This window comes from Dipodomys spectabilis, unplaced genomic scaffold (genome assembly GCF_019054845.1).
Source record: "Dipodomys spectabilis isolate Male_0828 unplaced genomic scaffold, ASM1905484v1 ptg000053l, whole genome shotgun sequence".
Lineage (NCBI taxonomy): Eukaryota > Metazoa > Chordata > Mammalia > Rodentia > Heteromyidae > Dipodomys > Dipodomys spectabilis.
In genome coordinates this window covers 12,991,817-13,019,318 of record NW_024870730.1, presented here as the reverse complement: position 1 = coordinate 13,019,318, position 27,502 = coordinate 12,991,817, and the positions used below count along the sequence as shown (strand labels likewise).

The 27,502-nt window shown below is 45.0% G+C and overlaps 1 protein-coding gene across 1 annotated transcript in view; it reads right to left on the bottom strand.

The window, feature by feature from the left end:
* Positions 1-9,406: 9,406 nt before the first annotated feature.
* The window catches only part of Gabrr2 (gamma-aminobutyric acid type A receptor subunit rho2), a 32,133-nt gene continuing 14,037 nt past the window's right edge, over positions 9,407-27,502 (bottom strand). Inside the window, exons 3-9 of the mRNA XM_042679522.1 lie at positions 22,465-22,532; positions 19,789-20,012; positions 18,728-18,810; positions 18,397-18,537; positions 14,042-14,194; positions 12,637-12,833; positions 9,407-9,930 (exon numbers count right to left, since the gene is read on the bottom strand). Coding sequence (XP_042535456.1) covers positions 9,619-9,930; positions 12,637-12,833; positions 14,042-14,194; positions 18,397-18,537; positions 18,728-18,810; positions 19,789-20,012; positions 22,465-22,532 — 1,178 coding nt within the window. The 3' untranslated portion in view covers positions 9,407-9,618. The remainder of the gene's footprint in view (positions 9,931-12,636; positions 12,834-14,041; positions 14,195-18,396; positions 18,538-18,727; positions 18,811-19,788; positions 20,013-22,464; positions 22,533-27,502) is intronic.

Sequence of the window (27,502 nt, the reverse complement as noted above, 5' to 3'; positions counted from 1 at the left end):
CTAGGCTTAGTGAGGCTTGAACTCAGGGCCTAGGCACTGTCTCTATGCTTCTTTTGCTCAAGGTTAGCACTCTACCACTGGAGCCACAATGCCACTTCTGGCTTTTTCTGTTTATGTAGTCCTGAGTAACTGAACCCAGGACTTCATGCATGCTAGGCAAGCACTATACCACTAAGCCACATTCCCAGCCCCTGAGATTTTTTTATTGTGAAAATACTGCCCTGAGATTTTTTTTAATGGCAATTCTGACCTCTGTGCTAAATAAGAAAAGTTGGTGAATTAATGTATCTTAAGTACTCAGCCTGTGGCTATGGTTGTAGCTCAGTAGTAGAGCACATGCTTAGAATGCAAGAGGTTCTACATTCAATCTCTAGCACTGAGGAATGAGACAGACACTGGACTGGCAATTTTATCTCATTCCTTAGTGCTAGTTAATTGCAGATAAGAATCTCATGAACTTTCCTGTCTAGCCTGGCTTTGAACTGTGATCCTCAGGTTTCAGTCTCCTGAGTAGCTAGGGTTAGAGGTGTGAGCCAGTGGCACCTGGCTTCTTGAGCTTCTTTTACAGCTATGATTACACCTTCTTCTACAGTCTCAACCCCAAGCATCCTCTCTGCTCACAGGAGGATGAAAATGTCTGTACTGTGTGTCCCTCTGCTGCCTCTCAAAGGGCACAGCAGAGCAGACCTCAGGGGGAGAGTAGGGGACACAATGCCAGTGGTCACCAGCTTCCTAATGGGGTGGAACAGGTGCTCTCTGAGGAGAAAAGAATGACGGGCAAAGGAAGAAGTGGGTGAAGGCTGGAGGCCTAAAGAAAGTTTGTGACCAAAGGACCAGAAGCAGGCAGGACCTGGGCCTGAAAGCTCCTCCTCTACTCCCAGAAGCCTATGCTGTGTGAGTGGCCAGTCCTGCCTGTCCTCCCTCTCCTCCTTGCCACCCTGAAGCCAAATGCCTTGTGGTCTGAGCTGAGGCCTGTTGATAGAAAAAAACTTCTCTTGCAATTTCATCATTTTCTTGCAGAATACCATGAAAAGTTGAAAGAACTTGGAGCTAGAAGTTCCGGTTCCAGTCTTGGCACTGCAACTTACCATTTTCCCCACATTTCCTCCATACACTCCTGCTTTACTTGGTTCTGGAAGGGATTCAAGGCCTGGCTTTGTGGGAAAGCACCTGCCCACTGCAGGCTGAATGCTCTTTGTTGGGCTACAGGTTACAATAAAGAAGTTGTTGCGACCTACCCTCTCTGGTTGGATTCAGTGCCTCCTCCCCTCTCCTCATTCCCATACCTCTAACTCCTGCTCCTCCTGCCAGGCCTGATAGCAGATCCTGAGACACCCCCCAGAAAACATTTTGCTAACCATCTCCAGACAATAGTATTCTCCCAGAGAAGTTCCTTTTAGATTTTAGGTTCAGCCTTAAAAAACAAAAATAGTGCCATTAAAAGAATCATAAAAGGGGCTGGGAAGGTGGCTCAGTGGCAGAGCTCTTGCCTTGCATGCATGAGGTCCTGGGTTTGATTCCTCAGCACCACATAAGCAGAAAAAGCTGGAAGTGGCATTGTGGCTCAAGTGGTAGAGTGCTAGCCTTGAGCTGAAGAGCTGAGGGACAGCGCCCAGGCCCAGAGTTCAGGCCCCACAACCGACCAAAAAAAAAAAAGAGAAAGAAAGAAAGAAAAGAATCATAAAAGCAACGACAGTAATAATCAAGCCAAGTCCACCAGCTTTCAAAGAATACGTAGAGAGGGCCCATCAGGAGATGATCTGTGTGCACCTGAAGCTTCACTACAGAAAAGAACCTTAGCTGGCAACTTTTTCGCATTTCAAAGATTATTTATAGAAGGAAAAATCCATCGTTTTTGGATTTATAGATACTGTTCTTTAAAAAAGAAAACCCTTTTGTTCCATTTTATTACTCTTAACGTTTTCTTTCTTGTAAGATTGGCTAAGACTTTTTTCAGGTAGTTAGTTGCTTATTAGTCCTTTATTGGCAGTGTCTTTACTGATCATGTCTTCAGTAGGCAAAGTACGCGTTCTTCCTCCTTAGCTGTTCCTGAACCTTAGCTGAACCAAAGTAACACATGCACAGAATGCTTCTGATCAAGGGTCAATGCTTCTTTTGATTAAACTAAATTTCCTTTAGGGCAGCATAGCTTTACATTGTTAGCCTCTGCTGTCTAAGCTAACTGTTAACATGGATGTCTATGTGATGGAAACAAATGTGAATCGAGACTAAAACACGGTGGCAATATGACCTAACTGATCATTCATGACCCTGCCCCCAGTTACTTATTTTATTCATTAGCTGACTTAGTTTAAATGTGTATTTTCAGATAATGATTAGAGGTAATTATAAAGAATCTATATTAAATCCAGGGATGGAAGTTCGATTCAAGTGCTTGATGTAAACTATATCATAAAGACAAACATACTTTAAAATAAATAATAGAGTTGGGAGTACATTAAATCAGAACGTCTGAAGTAGGTGCTCAGGCATCAATGCTTTCTCAGAAGTTCCCCAAGTAACTTATGTGCAACCAGGACCAAGGACCACTAAGCCAAGAGAGTGATTACAGGCCTCAGTGCTCAGTTGCACCAAGGGCTTTGGGCACACAGGTGAGGTGATGCATCTGGGCAAGGGAAAGGAGGAGATGGGGGGGGGGAGGTAGAGAGAGGGAGCAACATTTGAGCTCAGCTTCAAATGGTAAGCAGAGTTCTCCAACTCTAATACTAGATTTCTGGTGGTTAATTGGAGATAAGTCTCATGGACTTTACTTACTGGGGTGGCTTTGAACCAGGATTCTCAGAACTCAACCTCTTGAGTAGCTAGGATGACAGGCATGAGCCACCAGCTCCCAGCTAGAACCATAACCTGCATTTTGCCAAGATATGCATGTTATTCATATGTACATTAAAGTTGGCGGTGTTTAGGTGAATATCTAAGGTGGAAAAGAATGGTTGCCACCACAAACTTGGTAAATCCCAAACTGAATGTTTCTTGAGCCCAGCTCAGACTTCACCTCACAATGCCCTCTGGAGCTCTGAAGGTCAGGATAAGGATCTTCATCCAAGTCTGCCAATGGGGAATGTTGCATGCTGCAGGCTGGGCCCTGCTGGTGTGGAATTTCACTCTTGGTGGGAACAGTCCAGCACACTCATCCACAAACACACATGGGGCACACAGCTTTCCTGAAGACACCATTGTCAGTCATCTGTATTTCCTAGAGATTGGCAGCGTTGATGGGAGAGGGGGTTAGTGGGTTCCAATACAGTGCTAATCCTCTATCACAGCCATCTGTTTTTTTTGCAGCGAAATGGAAAAAAAAATAAGGGAGACATCTTAGATAGTGATTGGAGATAAGACCAAATTGTGTGTGTGCACTGGTTAAGTAAGTAGTACCACATAAACAGCATAAGCACTGGAAGCCCATAATACCACAAGGCCCTGGCCACCCTGAATAACTCAAAACTCTCAAAGCCAGCTTCCAGCTACAAGGCTAATATGCTGTCTCAGATACACTCCTGCTTCCCCGCAAGGGAATATGGGTAACTCTTGCTGACATATTTTACCATAACCTAGAGTAGTATGCATTTTCTTTTTCCTCCTTCCAAATCTTTCACTAGCCATCCAAGTAATGAAAGAGTTACTCATTGCCTGAAATTATGACAAGAAGTGAACAGTTTCACATCAAGTCAAACCATCTCAATGTGTTAAATCGAAAACAGCCCAGCTTAGAGGTATGTTAGCCATGATGTAGGTGGATGGAAGATCTCAGAGATAGAGAAATCAGGTTTTACTTCGACCTAGTCTTTCCAGGTTCCTGTCATCATCACGGAAAAAGTTTAGAATGAGACTTGATAAGGAATGGAGACGTTTTAGTACCAAAATTAGTATCCAGAGTTAGCATCCAAATATTTAGTATTCCGAATTTTGGGTAGCATCTTAGGGGCTGCTTGTGGACAAACTAGTAGAGAGGAGGATGATTCATGAGTCAATGTTGGAAAATGGTAGGAAATTTAAAGAATGGATCAGGATTTTCCCAGAATAGGGATGACAGCCCATTTCTGTCCTTATAGAGGGCTTATAAATATGTCATTGTGTCAGATGGAGGATGCGAACAGCCAATTTTGCAAGTCTGATACGGAGATGCCATCACAATGAATCTAAGGAAGTCATATGGGAGGGCCATGTTGCTTCTAACCAGTTTCGGGTCTCTCATTTCTACTGTTGATGTGGACACACAATATCTTGCCATACTACAGCCCTGAGCTTGAATTATGTTCTATGCACTGGGACTTTGCCTATATTTATCCATCTAGTCTACTCAGGGAAAAATCCTCCCTGATATGGCAGGGTTGATGTGAAACTGAATTACAAAGATAATATTTATAAGTACAGCATATGTGCCAGTGCTTGGCCCTTTGCACAATGTGGATGTGGTTTCATGAATGCCTATTCTCTCATTCTGTGATGGCTGAAGAAGTGCCCTCTCCCCCACATGTGTAGGGAACAGGGGATGATACAAGCCCTCATGACTGCTGCTTCCCAAGCTCAGTTCTATAGGTGTTATAAACCTCTTCTTGTGCCACACCCAGAATTCCAATATAATAGCTAGTGAACCAGACATTGAGAATGCCACCCTCCTGCTAGCCAGATACATTACCATGCCATCAACAACAACAGTCTTGTGACTTGGCACTTACTCAGCTTGCTTGGCTGGTACTCTTTCATTTGAGATACACCATCAGCTCAGGTTTTTGTTATTTGGAAGATGGACTTTTATGAATTATTCTGGCTGTCTTCAAATCTTGATCTTCTTGATCTTAACCCCTAGATGGCTAGGATTATAGGTGTGAGCCACTGGTGCCCAGCTACCATGTCATGTTTTAATCTTCTAAAAGAATAAGCATTGGTGGCTCACACCTGTAATCGTAGCCACTCAAGAGGCTGAGATCTGAGGATGGTGGTTCTGTGGTTCAAAGTCAGCCCAGACAGGAAAGTCTGTGAGACTCTTATCTCCAATTAAACACCAGAAAAGTAGAAATGGCACTGTGGCTCAAAGTGGTAGAGCACTAGCCTTGAGCAAAAGAGTTCAGGGACATGTTTAGGCCCTGAGTTCAAGCAGAAGCAGAAGCAGAAGCAGAAGCAGAAGCAGAAGCAGAAGCAGAAGCAGAAGAAGGAAGAAGAAGAAGAAGAAGAAGGAGGAGGAGGAGGAGGAGGAGGAGGAGGAGGAGGAGGAGGAGGAGGAGGAGGAGGAGGAGGAGGAGGAGGAGGAGGAGGAAGAAGGAAGAAGAAGAAGATCTGTACCCTTTTCCATAATATTGTTACTTCTCTGAGCAGTTTTCCTTCTCATCTAAATCACTTCCTCAAAAAGCAGCTCCTCCTCCTCCTCTTCCTCCTCCTCCTCCTCCTCCTCCTCCCCCTCCTCCTCCTCCTCCTCCTTCTCCTCCTCCTCCTCTTTCTCCTTCTTCACTGGTCTTTGAATTCAGATCTTTATTGCTCTACCACTTGAACCACATCCCCAGTCCTTTTATTCTGCCAGTCCTGGGGCTTCAACTCAGGTCCTGGGCTTCTTTTGCTCAAGGCTAGCACTCTACCACTTGAACCACAGTGCCACTTCCTGAGGAATTGAATCAAGGGCTTCATACACGGTAGGCAAGCACTCTACCACTAAGCCACATTCCCAGACCCCCAGTCATTTTTTCTTTAGTTAATTTTTGGATTAGAGTTTCACATTTGCTATGCATGTACTTCCATCCTTCTGATCCTTGTCTTCCCACTAGCTGAAATTAAAGGCATAATCTCCACACTTAACCTTAAGTTTTTTTTCTGGTACTAGGGATTGAACTCAGGGCTCTGTGCGTATTAGGCAAACATTCTGTTTTTGTTTTTTGTTGTTTTTTTTTGTCGGTCGTGGGGCTTGAACTCTGGGCCAGGGCACTGTCCCTCAGCTCTTCAGCTCAAGGCGAGCACTCTACCACTTGAGCTACAGCGCCACTTCCTAGGCAAACATTCTGCTACTGAGTCATGACCCCAGGATTATCTTTGCCAGGGATAGCTTCTTGCCTACATCTTGCCACATCTGCTCAGTCTTTATCCTTCTTAGTTTTTATTGCTTATTATTTCCTCCAGCCTCAATCTCTTTACTTGAATCTCCCACCTCCTAGTTTTTGTGATACAACCATCTTCTGATTGGCTGATTGGCTGGTTGGGTCCTCAATCAGTTTCCCTCACACCTAAACATATATCCTCAATCTTCTTTCTGTAGACTTCCTTCTGTTTTTCTCCTTCAGGAGTTTTATCCTTTCTGTAACTCCATGGAGCATATCTAGGAGTCTGAAGTCTTTATCTCACTTCCAGCCCATCATTTACAGCTTTTTATTTAACATGTCCATTTCCTTGTCAAACTCCAACGCTCATCCTCCTCCATACCAGCTCTTCTGGCTTCCGGTCTGTCAGCATGTAGGCCGCAGCCCTCACACATAACTGAATTCAACATGAAGCATCCTTGCTGTCAGTACCATTATTTTCCTTCTTCATTGCCCTCAAACTAAGCAGCACTATATTTTTCAAGTTCATGGCTTTTCTTCTATAAATGTTTATAAAAAGATTCACTAAATCAAAGAGATTTAGAAGTTTCCTAACTTTCTTTTTTTTAATTTTTTATTTATTTTTTATTGTGAAAATACTGTACAGAGGGGTTACAATTACATGGGCAAGATAATGAGTACATTTCTTATCAAGCATTGCAGCCTCCTTCTTTGTTTCCCCTTCCCATCCCTTCCCATCCTCCCCCCTCCCATCCCCCCACCCAATCCTCCCTGCCCCCCACCCCCACCAAAGTTGTAACGTTTGTTTTCGAGGTAATAACTTGTACTTCTCATTGTTGCAACAGGTCCACCTGTATCCTTATTTAAACGACTTGTTTTTCCCCTTCCCATCCACAAATTATACCAACATCAAATACAGTGAAAGCTGTGGGGGAGGGACATACAAAGCAACAAAGAAACAATCTTATAAATGCGTTAGGAAACCATTGCATGAAAGAAAAAAAACATTTGAATACATATTTAGGGTTCATTTCCCTAACATCACCTTATCTGACCTTTTCTGCTTGACTTAGACATAAACTAGATATTGCAAATAAGGGAAACCATGGGACCCATGTTTCTTTGGGCTTGGCTTACTTCACTTAATATAATTTTTTCCAAGCCTTCCCATTTCCTAACAAATGGGGCAATGTCATTCTTTCTGATGGAGGCATAGAATTCCATTGTGTATATATACCACATTTTCTTGATCCATTCATCTACTGAGAGGCATCTGGGTTGGTTCCAAATCTTAGCTATAGTAAATAATGCTGCAATAAACATAGTTGTGCTGGTAGCTTTAGTGTGGTCTTGTTTGTAAACATTTGGGTAAATGCCCAAAAGTGGGATTGCTGGGTCATAGGGGAGCTCTATGTGGAGTCTTTTGAGGAACCTCCATACTACTTTCCAAAGTGGTTGAACAAGTTTAATTCCCACCAACAATGCAGTAAGGTTCCCTTCTGTCCACATCCCCTCCAGCATCTGTTGTTATTAGAGTTCTTGATTTTTGCCATTCTAACTGGGGTGAGGTGGTATCTCAATGTTGTTTTGATTTGCATTTCTTTTATGGCTAGGGATGTTGAGCATTTTTTCATGTGTCTATTGGCCATCCTTCTTTCCTCTTCAGAGAAGTTTCTCTTTAAGTCTTTAGCCCACTTATTTATTGGGCAGTTGTTTCTTTGAGGATTTGTTGTTGGAGGATTTAATTTTTTGAGTTCCAAGTATATTTTAGATATGAGACCCTTGTCCATTGTATGGCTAGTGAAGATCTTCTCCCAATCCGTGGGCTTTCTATTGATCTTACTAGCTATGTCCTTTGCCATGCAGAAGCTCTGCAAGAAGTTTCCTAACTTTCTAACCTTAATCACAGCACAGAGCTCTGATTCATCTTCAAATATATGTGGCCCAGATCAAACCTGTCAAATTCCTTCCCCAGGTTTATTTTAAGTGGAAGGATCCTTGACACAAATGTCACAAGAGGAGAAGTCGGGGTGGGCCTGTGATGTCAGGGGGGTTATCCTCTTCCTCCCTCCCTGCCCTCCCCCCACATGCCAGGTGAAGAAAACTTGACTACAGTGAGTGAGAATGAAGACAGCGAGATGGAGAGATGATTCCAGGGGACATATCGCATCACACTTCTCAGTCTGTAAGTCCCCACAGCCTCTCTGCTTCCTATAAATTCTCTTTTGTTCTATGGACCTTTATAATTTCCTTCCAATAACTCCCCAACTTTGTTTTAACATTTTTAGATTTTCATCAATGGCAAGTAAAGGGTTTGAAAACACACCAGTTACCAGTTCATATGGTTGGCAAGTTACTTGATTTTCCAAAGTGTTATCTCTTCTCTGCTCAAAAACCTTCTTTCTCTGACTTTACGTTTCCAATCTTGTCTCTTTTGTACATTACAGAGTATATGCACGGTTCTCTAAACACACCTGAGCTTTCCCTTTCTGATGTTGTCCCCTCCCCATTTCTTCCAGTAATTGAAATTGCAACTGTGCATTTGTCAAAATTTACCACAAACAGCACTTGTCAAAGTCTATTGCTCTTCTCCTCTTTTGAACCTCACCTAGTGTAATGTAAGCTTGTTAATGACTGAAAGTTGTTTCCACTCATTCATTAATCTGCCACCATCCCATCTCCCAGAACCAGGCCTTGAAAACAAACACTTAATAAACACTGGGCCCTTAATGTCAATAAAATATGTCCAACTACCAGCTTTTTCTATAGTATCCATTGCTTTAGTTCTAACATAAACATTTTTCACAATGTAATATTGGTTAAAAAAAATCAAGATTTATTCTTTAATTATTGGCATGCCATAATATCATTAGTGTAACTTTTCTCTCCTAGGAATACATAAAATATGAGTACATGTTACAGTTGACCATATTTTGGAAACCAGTGCAGTATCATGCAAGAATCTCTGATGAATGATTGTACCTCTGTCTTCCTGCCTGTAGGGGAGCCATTCCATGTCCTCAATGTCTCCTTGGTTCCATATTCTGCTCCCCTTGATGCCTCCAGTTCATTTCTTTTACACTGCACTTTTTTGGAGGGGGCGGGGGATCAGTCATGTGGCCTGAACTCTGGGCCTGGCTTTCTAGGAGCTGAGATTTTTCCTTTCCCAGTAGGCACTTAAGTCCCCTTGTGTTGTTCACAGATGTTTTTTTGTTATAACATTGTTGCTCTCGATTTCCATTTTCCTACCCACAATGCCCTAAGCTTGTCCTTCATTTTCCTTTTCTCTCCACAGTTGAATTCTAGGTTTCATGAGGGTCTCAGAACATTTCGGAAGCATTTGAGTCACTTTTTTAAAAAATAGGATGGGAATGTTTCTAAATAGATTTACACTCAAGAACAGAAGCAAGTTGAGTTGAGAAGTAAAAGTGTGACACAGTCATAGCGTGAACAAGGTTGGTGGTAAGTGCATTTGGAGACCCCCTGAACTCACACAGAGGGGTGCTGCCCGTGGTGTCTGGTGTGGGGCACATGGCCAGCCGGTCCTCTCCGGAGCCCAGCCTAGGAGCCCCTAGGAAAACACTGACCAATAGATTAAGTTGAAAAATATGTAGAAGGCAGGAAATATCAACCTGGAGTATTTATCGATGGCATGGGTGTTCTGGAAGAGGCGAAGCCCCATCTGGCCCTTGAGAAGCCCCTTCTTCCGGGAGGAGCTGGACTCACTGCTCAGGGCCAGGTGCACCACTATTTTGTCTTGCCTTTCCTCTTCTGGCAGAATATGGCTTCTTGGGTACCCAGCCAGGCTGTTGGCTTCAGACTCACTGTAGCTTCCATCCAGCATCATGGTTCTTGAATGAAGCATTCCACACATGCATGGGAACTACAGGCGGCAAAGACAAAGGGCTCTGTGAGGCCTTGTGAGCCCCGTAGCTACTCAGCAGTACAGAGAGATCAACCGGGACCACCTGCAGACAGCACTGAGTCAGTGACTCCCTGGTGTGTGAGCATCACCAGAGCCATGCCCTGGCCCCATTCTAGCCTCATTAGTTGAAAACTCCCAGGTGCTGCTGCTGCTGCTGCTGCTGTACAGCCAGAATTGAGAATGACTGTGGAGGCCACCCCAACTGCTGAGGCCAAAACTGAGAGAGTTTTGCTACAGAATTAACTAATCCTAGACTGGTGACTCTGTAGAACATGTCCACCGTGATGTAATTCTTCTGCATATCAGAGCCAGGAATTGGGATGGGGGGTGGGGCGAGCTGTACTATTTTTTTTAAAAAAAACAGAATTTAGCTCTATAGCCCAGGCTGATCTCAAACTCTCAAATTTCCTTTCTCTACCTCTCAAATTCTAGAATTTCTATGCTACCAGGCCCAGCTGGACCCAGGAATTTAAAGCCATATATTCTGATCCTACTGCAGGATTCTGCCTCTTTGTGCAGGAATGAAAAAGAACAAAACAAAATGAGACACATTAGAAAGGGTTGAGAATATAGCTCAATGGCAGAACACTTGCCTATAGTCTATATTAGGACCTGGGTTTGATTGCAGCACTGCCAAAGGGGGTTGGGCAGACAGTCAGAAACAGAGATACAGAGAGAGAGACAGAGAGAGAGACATGCAGAAACAGAGAGAGAGAGAGAGAGAGAGAGACATTTAACCTGGCACCAGTGGCTCACCCCTATAATCCTAGCTACTCAGGAGGCTAAGAGCTGAGGATCGCAGTTTGAAGCCAGCCTAGGCAGAAAAGTCCATGAGACTTTTAGCTCTAATAAACTACTCAGAAAAGACTGGAAGTAGCTCTGTGGCCCAAGTGGTAAAGCGCTAGCCTTGAGCAAAAAAAGTTCATGGACAGCAGCATCCAGACCCTGAGTTCAAGCCCCATGACTGACAGAAAAAAAAAAGTTGCATGAGTTAAGAGTTGGGTTCATAGGCTGGGAAGGTGGCTCAGTGGTAGAGCGCTTGCCTTGCATGCCTGAGGCCCTGGGTTCAATTCCTCAGCACCACATAAGCAAAAAGAAAAAAGCTGGAAGTGGCGCTGTGGCTCAAGTGGTAGAGCGCTAGCCTTGAGCTGAAGAGCTGAGGGACAGCGCCCAGGCCCAGAGTTCAGAACCCACGACCGGACCCAAAAAAAAAAAAAAAGAGTTGGGTTCATGCCTGTAATCCTAGCTACTAAAGAGGTGAGTAGAAAGAGTGTGGTCCACAAAGGCACCATAGCTATGTGCATCTGATCATATAAAATAATATTTATCAAAATGAACGCCAGGAAATGGAAATAAGAGGTTATTTTTCTTTGTTGCCATTTTTGTTTTCTTTTCCTTTTGTCTTGTTTGTTCATTTCTCTGTCTTTGGGAGAGTAAGCGGGCACAGAAACGATGGGACAAAAGGTGAACAAATGCAGCAGTGGTACTCACTAGACACTGTTGAAATGAACTACAGCATACAACCTGTAGTGAGGATGGGAGGGAAAAACTGGAAGACAGCGAGGGAAAGGGTGACATTGTAGAAGAAGAAATGTAGTCTTCACCTGACATATAACTGTAACTCTTTGTACATCACCTTTATAATAACAATAAATAATTTTTTAAAAAAAGATTGTGGGCCATGGCCAGCCCCAGATATGGATAAAACAAGGGCTGAGGCTTGAACTCAGGTACTGTCCCTAAGCTTTTGTGCTCAAGGCTAGCACTCTATCACTTAAGCTATATCTCCACTTCTGGCTGTTTCTAGTTAATTGGAGATAACAGACTCACAGGCTTTCCTGCTGAGGCTAGATTTGAACAATGATCCTCATATCTCAGCCTCTTGAATTGCTTGGATTACAGGTGTGAGCCACTGGTGCCTAGCTAAGGTATATTTAGATTTAATCATATCCAGACTTATAAAAGTGAGAGGTACTGATGGGGCGGAGGGGGTGGTAATTTATTTAATTATTTTTAATAGAATAAGGCACAGGGCTTTTCTTTGTTCTAAACTGAAATTCTTTCTGAAATGAAAACAGACTTGTCTCCTAAGATTTGGAGTTAGAATCAAGAAATACCAAAAACTATGACAAATACATTTCTTTTTCATTCTCAGTTTGTTCCTGCATGTGGTGCATTAGACATGTCTAGATAATCAGCCTGAGCCAGGACCAGAATAGTGGCACAGTGGAGGTGAGGCCTATCCAGTACGCCTCGAGCAGCACTTCCCTGATTGGAAGCAAAAGCTTCAAGACAGCTTCCCCATAAACTATCTCCTGTGGTTCTTACAATGCTGTAGATCCTGGAATGAGGGCTCTGTCATCATTTCTGTATAGATGAGAAAATTGAATCCAGTGTCGGTGGTGAAGCCCAACTTCCTGTTACTTGTCTTTGTAAAGACTTTCTGCTTTCTGGGATTCTTTGGGTGGAAGCTAACACCTATTCTAAAACAGGTCGATCCTCTTTTGACACAAACATCTCTATTTTCTACATGTATTACTCCCATACCAGTCCTTTCCAACCAACCTTCTCCTTCTCTTCCAACGCATAGCCCTGGCATAGAGGAGGAAGTGAAGGAACTCTGCCCACCTGCCCACAGTCCCAGCACCTGACGCTTTATGTTACCTTTTCCCGCAGCTTCCGTTCCTTCCACTCCTGCACGGTGGTCAGGTAGTTGACGGCTGCGTATTCCAGCACCGAAAGGAACACAAACACGAAGCTGACCCACAGGTAGATGTCCACGGCCTTGATGTAGGACACGCGGGGCATGGAGCTGTTTACTCCCGTGATGATGGTGGACATGGTCAGCACCGTCATGATTCCTGCAAAACCCAGTCTCAGTTCCCCTGCGAACAGCAGTTAGCGCTGCGCACACCTCTCCCAGAATTACAATTCCACACTCTGGATCCTAAATTCCCCAGATGCATCTCTTCCTGGTGCAAGGATCTGCTCCCTAGGCAGCCTCGTCTGTCGCCCCATACACTACCTCAGTTATTGCCTCTTATGCTTCTCACAGGTAGCTGGGAAGGCTGGCCTTCTCTGTTGGTGACAGGTGAGTAATGCTTCAGCAAGTCCTGACTCTGAGGTGGGACTCGAAATCTGACTTTGGCAAACTTTAAAGGAACATTAAGGAAGCAGCAGAGCTGCGTGCCGGTGACCATGCCTGCAATCTTAGCTACTCAGAGGTCTGAGGATCACGGTGCCAAGCCAGCCTAGGCAAAAAACGTTTGAGATTCTTATCCAAGTAGGCACCTAAAAGCCAGAAGTGGAGCTGTGGATCAAGTTAGAGAGTGCAAGCCTTGAGCAAAAAAGCTCGGGAGCAGCACCTAGGCCCTGAGTTCAAGCCCTAGGACTGACCAAAAAAAAAGGAAAAAACAAACACTTATGATATCCCTGAAGACCGTAGAAGTTCACAGAAGGCCTACCATGCTACTTTCTGTCCCACTGTGCCTTTGCTGTGAAGCCCTCCTAATTCCTGGGGCTAGAGCTGACCAAATCAATTCTTGAGGCTCAAGCTGACCAAATCACAACAATGGGTAATAAAGTCTCACTCTGGAATTCAGGATCTGGAAAGGGCTCTCAACAATGCAGCTAAAATTTCCCTTCCCTGAAATCAAGAAATCATAGACTTTAGGCCCTGCCTCCAAACCCTCAGGCTGTGTAAACAAGGCCAGTTACCGAAAGTTTAGTATTTACACAATCAAATTTTGATATTTGAAGAATCTTCTTATTTACCTAAGTACTGAGCTCCAATACCACGAGTTGGGGAAGTCTTTACCCCAAATAGGCTATGACTTTCTGAATGGATACAACCCAAGTGACTGTCATTTGAACTCACAGAGGTTTTCATAGTGTAGTAGAGGAAACTGAAGCATCATCTGAATGGTGGGCAAAAGGTAGGTCAAATGTTCCCCTTTCTGCCTCCAACAGCCCATCAGGTAAGACCTCTGAAAGATGATTTTATCTCTCCTTTACCTACTGATCAGTTGAAAAAAATAACCACCCTACCAGGCCTTGCTGAGTGCTTTACCCAATGATACTCTGGCTGGCACAGCTCTGTGGTCGATCCAGAAGGACACCCAGGACAGCATGACCATCAGGGTAGCAGGGAAATAGGTTTGGAGCAAGAAGAAGAAGATGTGGCGATGTAAGGTGAAGTTAATGTAAAGTCGGTTATACCAACCTGGAAGAGATATAACATGGTAAACATACTTGATGCCAGTGATCTCTAATACTTAAAAACTGTACACTTACTTTTTTCAAAATGGTGATCTTTATGCCATTTGTATCTTTTTTTTCAGTACTAGCATTTGAACTCTCTCACCCTTGCCAGGCCAGGGTTCCCGCTTGAGACATACTTCATCCCCTTTAGCTCTTCTTCTTTCTCTGATAGGGTCTTGCATGCATGCCTGAGCCAGCTTGGGCTGCAATCCTCCTAATTATGCTTCCCATGTTAGGTATATTCCACTGCCTACGTTTTCATTGATTGAGATGGAGCCTTACAATCTTTAGGCTCAGCGTTGGCCTCAAATTCATAGCTAGGATTACAAGTGTGAGCCACTGGCATGGCTATGCTATGCATATCTTGCTAAAAAAAATTCTCATGTGCTGCAATGTTTGGGAAATTAACCCAGAGCAGTGATTCTCAAAGTGGTGTTTTCTGGCCAGAAGCAAAGGCATCTTGTGGAAGCTGTTAGCAATGCACATTCTTGAGACCCTTGTAGGACCTACTAAAGAGAAACTATGGGGAATGGGATGGGACCCAGAAACCTATGTTGTCTCTCCCTGGAGGATTTGTTAAAACACAGATTGCCAGACTCCCAGAGTGTCCAGCTGCCATTCTGCTTTATACCAAGAGAACCATATAGACTAAGAGCAATGGTCTTTCAAGTTTGATGAGCACCTGTTAAGCATTAGCTTTCCCCTAGGTGTTCAGGGGCCCAGAGATCTGCTTGTTGAGCTCATTCCTCTGATAGCTGGGTGCAGATGGCCTTCAGACTGCACTCAGAACAACATTTTGAGGGGACAAAGACCTTACTGTTAGAGTAGAAGGTGAGAACTGAGTCAGGAAGGGAGGGTTGAGTCAATAAGAAAAGGCTGGAGACATGGGATAGGTTCTAAAGGTTTGGTACCTGGCTGCTGAGTGGGTTTCTAGTTTGTTTGCTTTCAGTGGTGTGTGTCAATAGATGGTCTTCCAGTATGGTAGAAATAATAACTTACTCATCTGGTGGTCACTGTCCATCTTGCTGGTTTTATTTTCCTTACTCAAATTGGTGTCCTTCAAGGGAATCAGATTGCTTATTAGGTTTGTACAGGCTCTTCCTGGCTATTAAGGATTATTCATTCCATATCCTTCACTGGAGGGGTAGGGGAGAGTTTGAACCTACATGCTTCTGGATGGGATCACTGCCTCCACATGGTACATAGCAAATAACAGTAGAAGACACATGTTGATCTGTACTCTAGGAAGGCTCGAAGGGAAACAAAACAGACAAGCATGCTATCCTGATATAGAAAATGCCTAAGACAAGCACACAGAGTGATTCTGGCAGATTGCTTGCCTTACCAGCTGTGCACCTTCAGTAACTAGCTTAGTCCTTGAGACTCAGTTTCCTCATCAGCAAACTGGGAATAAATACCTAACATCATAGATGTGTTGGGTAGAAATTAGTAAAATCATACAACACAGTTAAGACAGTGACACATAATAGAGGTTATATAAGAGACTCAATAATGGCTTTGTTGATTTGAACTTGCTAAGAAAGTCATGTGAACACATACAGGGTGAAAGAGAAAGTTGGAGGTGAGGGCCATGGGCATATCCAGCTCAGGCCTGGGGATGTCCTGTCATGAGCACAGCATTGGCAGGGCCCACACCCTGTGTGATGCTTTTGACAGAGAAGTGTAGGTAGAGCAGGGGGACCAGCCATTATGTCTGTGCAGAAGCCGGAAGAAGCTCAAGCCTCCCACTGAAGGGCTCAGGCTGTTCAGTGTTGGGATAAAGAGCGATGAAACAAGATCTACTGGGGTGTTCAACCACTGCCCAGCTGTTGTGGGTGGAACTGTGTTCCCTAAAAAGATATGTGGATGTCCTAACTCCCAGGCCCTGTAAAAGTGACTTTATTTGCAGCTCGGCAGGTATCTGTAATCAAGGTACTGAGGTCTTGCTGGATTAGGGAGGCCCCAATCCAATGACTGATGCCCTGTCAGAAGAGGGAAATGTAGACCTAGAAGCCCAGAGAACACCACATGAGGACACTTAGACACAGGGTCACCATGTGATGACAGAGCAACAACAGTCATGCAGCCACAGCCAAGGAGGCCAAGGACTTCTGGCGACACAGAGGCTGGAGAGCAGGAAGAGTCACAGGGAACACGGCCCTCACACCTCTGGCCTCCTGAGCTGTGAGAGTAAATTCTAGTTGTTTCACTCACTCAGTCTTCCATACTCATGAATCCACGAGTTAAAAGGTGAGGTTTGGGGGAATTGGCAAAAGGATCCTTTTAAAACTTCAAACATGGCCCTAGGCCAAAAAAAAGGAATCTACTTAGGGGTAGATTATATAGTTAGTATGCACAAAGCCCTGAATTTGATCCCTGTCATAGTCTTGCTAAAAGAAGTAACTATATTTCCTTGGAAAGCTGTTAAACTGCAAATCAGATCATAGAATCATATACAGCTAGGCGTGGTGGCACACTTCCATAATCTCAGTTACTGGGGAGGCAGATGGGAAGATCAAAAGTTCAAGGCTGGCCTAGGCAAAGTTCTGGAGGTTGTATCTCTAAACAAAATATAAAACAAAAGGGATAGAAGCAACTCTTAATTCAGAGTATGCTTGCCTGACATGAGGGAGGCTCTGGGCTTAATCTCTAGCACCTGGGGCGGGGTGGGTGGGCAGGGAGGGAAGAAAGGAAAGGGAAAGGAAGGAAGGAAGGAAGGAAGGAAGGAAGGAAGGAAGGAGGGAAGGAGGGAAGGAAGGGAGGGAGGGAAGGAAAGAGGGAGGGAGGGAGGGAAGGAGGGAGAAAGGAAGGAAGGAAGGAAGGAAAGAAGGAAAGAAGGAAGGGAGGAAGGGAGGGAGGGAGGGAGGGAGGGAGGAAGGAAGGAGGGAGGGAGGAAGGAAGGAAGGAAAATATGTTCTCTATCCTCAACTAATTGCAAAGTTAAAACAAAATGTCTTGTATATGGTGCTTGCTAAGTTGTGTTACCTCTAGGGGTGAGATCTTAGAAGATAGCCCTCCTCTCCCTTCTCTCACTCTCCTTTTTTTAAATTTTAATTTATTTTTATTTTTATTTTATTTTTTGCCGGTCATGGGGCCTGAACTCTGGGCCTGGGCACTGTCCTTCAGCTCTTCAGCTTAAGGCTAGTGCTCTACCGCTTGAGCCACAGTACCACTTCCAGCTTTTTCTGCTTATGTGGTGCTGAGGAATCGAACCCAGAGCTTCATGCAAGCTAGGCAAGCATTCTACCACTGAGCCACCTTCCCAGCCCCCTCTCCTTTTATTTTTAAGTGCTAATTATATTTTGGGACTCTGCATTCTTTTAGCAATGTAGAGAGGCTAAGGCTGCAGAATTCTAATGCTTTTTTTTTTTTTTTGTCCGTCATGGGGTTTGAACTCTGGGCCTGGGCACTATCCCTAGGCTCTTAAGCTCAAGGTGAGTGCTCTACCACTAGAGCCACCGTACCAGTTCTGGTTTTCTGGTGGTTTATTGGAGATAAGAGTCTCATGCTTTGATGTTGGTATAATTTGTGGAGGGGAAGGGAAAAAACAAATCGTTTAACTAGGGATACAGGTGGACCCATTGCAACAATGAGATATAGAAGTCATTATGTTGAAAAACGAACTTTACGGGCTGGGAAGGTGGCTCAGTGGTAGAGCGCTTGCCTTGCATGCATGAGGCCCTGGGTTCAATTACTCAGCACCACATAAACAAAAAGAAAAAAGCCAGAAGTGGCACTGTGGCTCAAGTGGTAGAGCGCTAGCCTTGAGCTGAAGAGCTGAGGGATAGCGCCCAAGGACCAGAGTTCAGGCCCACGACCAGACCCCCCCCCCAAAAAAAAGAAAAGAAAAATGAACTTTACAACTTTTGCGGGGGGGGAGGGGAGAGATGGGAAGGGATGGAAAGGGGAAACAAAGGAGGAGGCAACAATGCTTGATAAGAAATGTACTCATTATCTTGCCAATGTAATTGTAACCCCTCTATACGGTTATTTTCACAATTAAACAAAAAAAGTCTCATGGACTTTCCTGCCCGGGCTGGCTTTGAACCATGATCCTTAGATCTCAGCCTCCTGAGTTGTTAGGATTACAGGCATGAGCTACCAGCACCAGGCTCTAATGCATTTTCTTCCACATTTGAATCAGAATGTGCAAAAGTTAGCTACCGGTGCTGCTGTAGAAGGCCAGTCTGGAAGTTGTGTGAAACTTCTGAATCAGAAACTGGGACAAGGAGATCTTCTCATCTGTTTTCAGGGATTCATCACCGTTCTTCCAATACAGCATTAAGTCTTCATCTGTATATGCATCTTTGAGGGGAAGCAAATAAAGTGAATTTAACTCCTCCGCCTCTTAATCAGGTGAAGCAACAAAGAAATCCTATGCCAAAGTAAAGTAGCGTTAAGACTGCTGTCACTATTAAGACTCAGGGTTTCCAAGATGGCACAACATTGGACAGGAAATAAGGGAATGAAAGGAACAAAAGTCACTGCTACTTACAGCTCTCCAGCTCCAAAGAGCAGGTCTGGGAGTCCAAAGGAAAGTGGCTGAAGTCCATGTTGCACATGGCTGTGACTGTAATCCTACACAACCAAAATGCATGTGTTGGCTTGGCACTGAGTTACTAGCTCGTGCGTCTGCCCAGAGCAAGGGCTGCATGCAGCACATAGCCCGGAGCAGCTGCCTCCTCCAGCCTACTCCTGACATTGGAAACACATGTGAGCAAGTTGCTGGTCCTCATCTGCTAGAGCTTTGCCTGCTGTGTGGTCTTAATGCTTCACTGTGTTCCCTCTACTGGGCTGCTGTCCCCCTTCCCCAGCTTCTGTGAATACCTGACCTCTTGTACCTGCCACCATCCTTCAACCCAAAGCTAGGAAGTGCCTAGTATTACCATTTAACTCTGCTGGACTATACAAGTGGGCCAGGAAGACGTACAGTGAGACTGTTAAAATACTGAAGTTACTGTAGAAGCCAATCTGAAGTAATGACTAGTGTGTGAGTGTGTGTGTGTGTGTGTGTGTGTGTACACGTGTCACGTTAGTACTGGGGCATGAACACAGGGCCTCATGCTCTCACTTGGCTTTTTCGCTCTAGGCCAGCACTCTACCATTTGAGTCACACCTCCATTTCCAACTTTTGGGTGATTAATTGGAGATCAGAGTATCATGGCCTTCCTTGCCCAGGCTGGCATTGAACCATGATCCTCAGATCTCAGCCTCCCGAGTCACTAGCATTCTAGGTGGGAGCCACTGGCATCTAGCTGTTACTATATTTTAAATCTTTATTGCCAGTCAACTAGAATCATAGTCTCTCAGGATATAAAATACATATAGGGCATGGCCACCATCTACTCATTGAGGTTGAAGTAGCCTTCATCCCAGTGATGAGGAGGAAGTCACCGCCTATCAGCGTACCTGTTTCATCTTTAGCCAATTCTGACTGCTATCAAAAGGCCGTCCCACAGACCCATCCATTGTGCTGAACAGTTAAGGACCAAAGGGACAAACCTTCCATATTGGAATGGCGTTGGACCAGGGAACGACAGCCCTCTGGACAGTTACCTCATGCTGTACAGCACGTGGCCATCTGGGAATACCCTTAGCATGATGTTGTCAGTGGTGGTGTCATGAGTGAATGACCTTTTGGAGTGAACAAAAAAGACATCAGGGACCCAGATCTTCTTCACCAGCCGGCCATCGAATGTCATGCTCTTGTTGCTGGTGCTAGGGAAGGCCAGCCTCTCGTCCTTCCAATAATGCCGCAGGTACAGCGTCATGGTGAAGTCCTGTGAGAGCCCAGGGAGAGACCGGACTGAAAGACCTCCCTTCCTCGATGAACCCACCATCCTCCACTGCACCAGACACCCAGGTCTAGCCTCTAGAGTAGGAGGAGATAGCTCCCCAGCCCTGGGCACACGGCCCATGTAATAGCCCTGCTGCCATCAGAGAGTGGCTTTAGCTTTGAACATCATGAAGTCAGGGCCAGAAACAGAGCTTTGTAAATGGAAACTCCTGCTGTCCGGCCAGCAGTCTGGCCTGCTGGGCAGCAGGACAAGATTTTCCCCCAGCCCTGCTCTTTCTTACTAGAACCTGCATGGCTCCTTCCACACCCATCTAATCATTCCATTGCAGTAAGAGTGCTGAAAAGTCAACTGCCCTTCTGAATCATGTTTCTACTGTCAGATTTGTAAGATCCTTGAAGGCAGAGCTGAGCCATGCCCACAATGAATTTCTCATTCACCATTACATATAATGCCTGGCAAGGTAGGAACTTCATAAATGTTCACTACATGAGAGCTGAGGACATAGTTCAGTGGTAGACCACTCAAGGTCCTAGGTTGGATCCCCAGCATATTAAAGCAGTATTTTTTTTCTTTTTCCTTTTCTTTTTTGTCAGTTGTGGGATTTGAACTCTGGGCCTGGGCGCTCTCTCTCAGCTCTTCAGCTCAAGGTTAGTGCTCTATTACTTTGGGCCACAGTGCTATTTCTGGTTTTCTGGTGGTTAACTGGAGATATGAGTCTCACTGACTTTCTTGCCTGGGCTGGCTTTGAACGCAATTCTCAGATCTCAGTCTCCTGAGTAGCTAGGATTACCGGCATGAGCCACCAGTGCCTGGCTTAAAGCAGTATTTTCTAAGTGGAAAAAAAAATGGAGAGATGAACAGCTAAGTGCATAGACAGCACAATGCCGATGATGAGCTAATACCTTAAATCAAGAATTTGGTCCTGATGCTATAGCTAGAACTAAGATACAAGTTTCAAAGGACTAACTAGCTACCTAGAAGACCTCCTTGGGGAGCAGGTGGAAGAAGGATAGAGAACTAGCTTCTGCTGGACCAAGATGAAGGCTCAGGAAGAACCAGCACTGAAGTTGTGCTGCACAAGGATGTTGGTCTTAACTGATCCTGGCCCTTAGTGCATTCATCGACCACCTCTGCACCCTTCACACTGGACAGCATCCTTATCAGATGTTGGCACCTTTGTATCTTATCAGCTGTGACGGGCTGAGTCAGTTAAGAGCTAGGGAAAGGCAGGGGTGTAGCTGAATGGCAGAGAGCCTGGTTTAGGGAGCTCAAGGTCTAGGGAGCTCAAGGCCCTGGGTTTGACCTTCAACTCTAAAAAACAAACAGCAAGAAGCTTCCTGCACACTCTGGATGCCCCCTTTTGTGTTTATTCATTCCACATAGTTTGAGCACCCCACAGTGGTCCCACACATGATAGAGACAAGATAAAAAGATGTATGGACTGATAGCCAAGTATGGGAAACAACCACATACAAGAAACCCCCAAGCTAAATCTCTAGCACAATTACAATGGATGATGTGGTCTAGGAAGGAAAAACAGAGACCCTGCAGAGCAGGTGGTCCAGGAAAGCTCTTTGAAGAAGTCTCCTCTCAAGGGAGACAGCCTGGGAGGGCCAGACCGAGAGCGTGGAGGAGGAATACGGAAGCAGCTTGTAGCCAGAAAGCTGGAAAGGAATACTGCACAGAACAGGAAGAGCTGGGGCCATGGAGAGGGGCGCTGCCCTCAGAGGCGAGTCCCTGCAGGATAGTCAGGTGGTGGTAGGGAAGAAACGGAGTGCCCTGCCACTACCACAGTGGGGCCCTGCCATTGCCAGAACATAAAAGAGTACCGACACAAGGTTCAAACATCCAACCAGTACAGGGGGAGCTGAGCTCCCAACTGAAGTTTCCATCCAAACGTCTACTGCCAACCACTCCTCCAAGCATGGTGGTTCATTTTGCCTCCCTTGAGGCTATATTCTGATGTCAGAACTCCCAGAAACTCTGATGGCAGAGAGTATGAACGGGCCTGTGAGCCTTCATTTAACCAATCCTTTTTTCTTTTTTGCCAGTCCTGGGGCTTGAACTTAGAACCTGGGCATTGTCCCTGAGCTTCTTTTGTTCAAGGTTAGCACTCTACCACTTAACACAAACACCACTTCCAGCTTTTTCTACTTATGTGGTATTGAGGAATCGAACCCGGGGCTTCATACATGCTAGGCTAGCACTCTACCACTGAGCCACATTCCCAGCCCTCATGTAACCAATTCTTGAAGCTTGTGAATGCCATTCTACAGCCAGCTCCCAAGCACCTGTCTTGTCGCCAGCAGCCACCACTCCCTCCCCCCACCAACCCAGTCACAGCCCACACCCCTGAGGGCCCCATGCCCCCAGTTCTCAGCATCCTGTCACATGCTCTCTCCTGAAGGCTTCCAGCCCAGGGCGGGGTGCATACCATGTCCACCTCAGAGATGCTGTCCAGACTCTCCACCTGTACGTCCACACCCACTGGGATGGCAGGGCCTGTAGGAGAGCAGAGACAGCTGGTTAAGGCCTCTTCCTTCCTGCCAACACCTCCTCCAGGGCAGTCAGGGCTGCAGTGAGGTAGAGGATCCAAATTGTGGGAGATGCAGGGCTGAGGGGAGGAGGGAAGGGGTTTCAACTAGTCTCTGATATGTGGGGTGCCTGAGTTTTTCTTTAGCCCTGAAGTCAGACTATGCCCGCTCTATACATTGTTCTGGGGTCAAGGTGGATGTTTGTTTGTTTGCTGGTACCAAGTTTTGAACTCAAGGCCCATATTTGACTAATTTGCTTGCCCGATTGAGCCATGCCTCCAGCCCTACTTTTTGCCAGTTAATTTGCAGAGGGAATCTTGAGGACATTTTCCCCTCTGATTGGTCTTGAGCCTTCATTCTCCAGGTCTCAGACTCCTGAGTAACTAGGAATAGAGATTTGAGCCCCTGGTGCCTGGCTGATTTTATCTTTGTGTGTGTGTGTGTGTGTGTGTGTAATATACTAAATAGAAAGAATAAAAACAAAAATTTATATTCATTGAACATATTGACAAATGTCCTTATATTTACAGTGAAAAAATAAATGTTTCTGGCTTGTCAGCTGAGCATTCAGGAAGAGGCAGCCCACTGCCCCTGAGCCTGCGGGCCCTGACCAGGCGGTGCGGCAGTAGGACACCCTGCCTGCTGTGCTCAGAGAAGTCAGGAGAGCCTCAGAGAGTGGACAAGGCAAGCCTGGGTCTTCTGGAATGAGAAGACTCTGAAGGGACTTAGACAGAGGCAGGGAAGAGGACAAGACCCCCTGGCAAGTATTAAGTAGGAACTAGAAGGCTGAGAAAATACATTTTGTCCTTTTAAACATGGAAGTAAATGAGCACAATTGCTTCCTTTTCTTTTTCCTTTCAGCTAATAATTAAGGGAAGAAGTGGATCTTCAAAAAAAAATATGTTTTACCTGGGCGCTGGTGGCTCACACCTGTAATCCTAGCTACTCAGGAGGCTGAGATCTGAGGACTGCGGTTCAAAGCCAGCCTGGGCAGAAAAGTCCATGAGACTCTTTTCTCCAATAAACCACTAGAAACCTGGAAGTGGTGCTGTGGCTCAAGCAGTAGAGTGCTTGCCTTGAGCTGAAGAGCTCAGGGACAGCATCCAAGCCTTTCATTATTATGAATGCTATGTGTGTGTGGGGGAATGGGGGGATGGGGGGGTGTTGCAGTTACATAAATCAGGAAGTTGATCTTTCTAATGTCCTATGTACCTTATTGATGACTTAGGTCAGGACCCAAAAGAAACCTCTGCTCTGACAGCCATAATTCCTCAGCCCCAGGGGTGCTTTGAAGGACCATTGTGTAGGGGGCACTGTTCCCTGCCCCCCAGTGGCTTCAACTCCAGGGCATGTCTGAACCCCTTCCTAGGCGCGTTTCAGGTGCCACATTCTCACAGTGCTGTGGGCTCCCAGCATGGCCCCCCCAGGAACAGGAGCTGGCTAGTTACCTCACCTTCTGAACCCTTCTTAATCTGAGATGTTAAACAGCCCGGAGCTGGGCTCTGAAGCCCTGGACAGCGCTGCTTCCTATGGAAACGTGCCTCCCTCCTCTTACACCTTCATTGTCTTCTTCTTTTCTTTTCTTTTTTTTCTTAATGTGTATGGTAGTGGGGTTTGAACTCAGGGCCTTACACTTAGTAGGTAGACAGATGCTCTACCACTTGAGCCACACCCCAGCCAATTGCCTTTTTCTAATGTGTACTGCAGGTGACCTGCTACATGGCTCTAAGAGCCAGCAGAGACTCATCAGAATGACTGTCCTCTTTGGATGCACTCTCCAGTGGCCTGCTTTTCACACAATGTGTGGAGTGTTTGACCAGGAGCTGTCTGGTTCAGGCATGTGCCAGATAAATGCTATCAGTATGTAGCGTCTCTTACTGTGCCAAGGCTCTTGGGCCTGACTTGTTCTCCACAGCTCCAGCTGTCCTTTTAAGGAGAAACTTTGTGATAAGATAGATCGGGAGAAATGAGTTCTGCAAAACCATTGTCAGGAATCCACAGAAGCCCACTGTATTCATGAAGAGCTTGATTAAAGCCACACAGGCACACTTTGCTGTGCTCTAAGCCTTGCATTCCTTTGATAATTTGCAACACTTAATAAAAAGAAAAAGGAAAGAAAAAAGAAAAAAGGAAAGAAAGGGGAAGGAGGAGAGGGAAGGAGAGAAAAGGAAGAAGGAGGAGGGAAGGGAAGGGAAGAAAGGGAAGGGGAAGGGAAGGGAAGGAAGAGAAGGGGAGAAAAATAGGAAAAATAATAAATGTGCATAAGGTTTGTCATAGCAAAATACTAGAAACAAATATTGTTTAATTATTGAATAATGACATTAGTCATTATTTAAAATGTCATTATTCAAAATAATGACATCAGCTGGATACCGGTGGCTCACACCTGTAATCCTAGCTACTGAGGAGGCTGAGATCTGAGGATCATGGTTCAAAGCCAGCCCCGGCAGAAAAGTCCGTGAGACTCTTATCTCCAATTAACCACTAGAAAACCAGAAGTGGCACTGTGGCTCAAGTGGTAGAGTGCTCACCTTGATTTGAAGAGCGCAGGGATAATGCCCAAGTCCAGAGTTTGAGCCCCATGACCAACAAATAATAATAACAATAATAATGATGATGATGATGATGACATTAGTCACATAAGGTATGGATGGCAAAGCCGTACAATGAAATAGTAAGCAACTGTTTAAAAAAATATAGAGCTGGGCACCAGTGGCTTATGCCTATAATCCTAGCTATCCAGAAGGCTGAGACCTGGAGGATCATGATACAAAGCCAGCCCAGACAGAAAAATCCACAAGGCTTTATCTCCAATTAGCCAGCAAAATACCAGACTGGAGGTATGGTCCAAGTAGTAGAGCACCATCTAAGATAAAAAAAGACTTGTATTCAACTCCTGTCACCATATATATATATATATATATATGTATATGTATATATATATGAAGGTCTTTATAAATTGATAAGGAGAGATCTCTGATATATTCCTAAGTTTAAAAATTCAAAGTGCAAAAGACTACAGTAGCATGATATCAAGGTAAATATGTAGCTATAAAAGAGAACACATTACAAAATAGTCTGAGTAGTGAGGTGGGGAGAATATGTATGTACATTCACTTGGATGTTAATAACATGCTTTGAAGGAACAAAAATACCTTCACAGGCATCTAGAACAATAGAGGAATGATTGCCCTGGGCTATGCTTGAGCCAACCACATGTGAAGAGAAACTTTCAGACACCCAGCATGGGCCACTGTGGGGTGGTAGGTGTCTTCATGGCCATCCTTCATTAGGAACTGTTGAAGGGTATGCAAGATGGACCTTGCAAAATTAAGGAACTGGAGCAACAGTCTTCAAGTATTTAAAGGATTATTATGTGAAGGACTTTCTCAATAGCGCCATCATTCTGCCATGCAAGGTAGTACATGGAAAAAGCTCAGCAGCATGTAGTGTCACTCAAAATGATAAAAACTCTCCAATGGCATTCCACTCCAACTATGGACCAGGTTGCTTCCATAGTGTATGATTTCATTTATATGAAGGTCGAGAATAAACAAAACTAAGCCAGGGGTCAGTGGCTCACACCTGTATTCAGGAGGCTGAGATCTGAGGCTCACAATTCCAAGCCAGCCCAGAAAGAAAAGTCCACGAGACTTATTTCCAATTAATCATCAAAAGGCAAGAAGTAGAGGTGTGGCTCAAGTGGTAGAGCCCTAACTTTGAGCAAAAAAGCTAAAGGTCAGCACCTGGATCCTGAGTTCAAGCTCTAGTACTGGCACTGAGTAAACAAACAAAACTAAGCCAGACCAGTGGCTCAAGCCTGTAATTCTAGCTATTCAGGAGGCAAGATCTGAGGATCACAGTTCAAAGCCAACCAGATAAGGCAGTCTGTGAAACTCTTACCTCCAATTAAACACTACAAGTAGCACTGTGGCTCAAATGACAGAGTACCAGCCTTGAGTTTAAAAGCTAAGAGACAGACCCAGGCTCTGAGTTCAAACCCCAGTATTGGCACAAAGATAAATAAACTAACCAATAAGCAAACAAAACTAGAAGTTGTAGCGCAGTGTGAGCACTTGCCTATCATGTGTGAGACCCTAGGTTTGAATGCTAGTAATGTACAGAGAGAGAGAGAGAGAGAGTGTGTGTGAGGGAGAGAATAAGCAAAATTAATTCATGGAAATGGAGCTCAGAAAAGTGGTTTCCATTGGTTACACTGGGCAGGGATGTAAGAGAGCCTTGTGAAGAGCAGGCAATGTACCATATGTTATCTGAGTAGTGCTTTTGATGTGGTAGTGCTTACATATGTCAAAATTGAGCCCCTCTCAGATGCGTGTGCCTTATTGTAGTAGGCAAAATAAAATCCTCCCCAAAGATATATTTCCAGAAACTGGGCCCAAAGGAGGCCATGTGGCAAAGGGGAATCAGGGAGCAGATAGACTGGTGGGTGCTAGTCAGCTGACCTTCAAACAGGGACTGTGGCCTGCGTTATCTAGGTGGGCCCAATTTTATCATTCTAATCTTCCTGAAATATGGAAGGAAGATCAGAGTGGAAGAGATCAGGGCAAGTCAGCATTTTGACTGAAAAGCTGATGAGGAGCCTGGAGTCAAGGAATGTCAGCCAGAAATGACCAGAAAAAAAAAGTGGGGTTTCTTCAGAACCTCTAGAAAGAAACACATCCTGTGAACACCTAGAAATTAGCCCAGCAAGAAACACTCCAGATTTCTAACCAGTAAGATAACATTTCTGTTATTTTAAGTCATTCAGTGTTTGGTAAATTGCTGTGGAATCTATGGGACACTGGTACAATGTTTCATCTCCAAATAAAATTTGTTTTTTTTTTTTTTGGGGGGGGGGGGGGGGAGTCCGGTCATGGAGCTTGAACTCTGGGCCTGGGCGCTGTCCCTCAGCTCTTCAGCTCAAGGCTAGCACTCTAC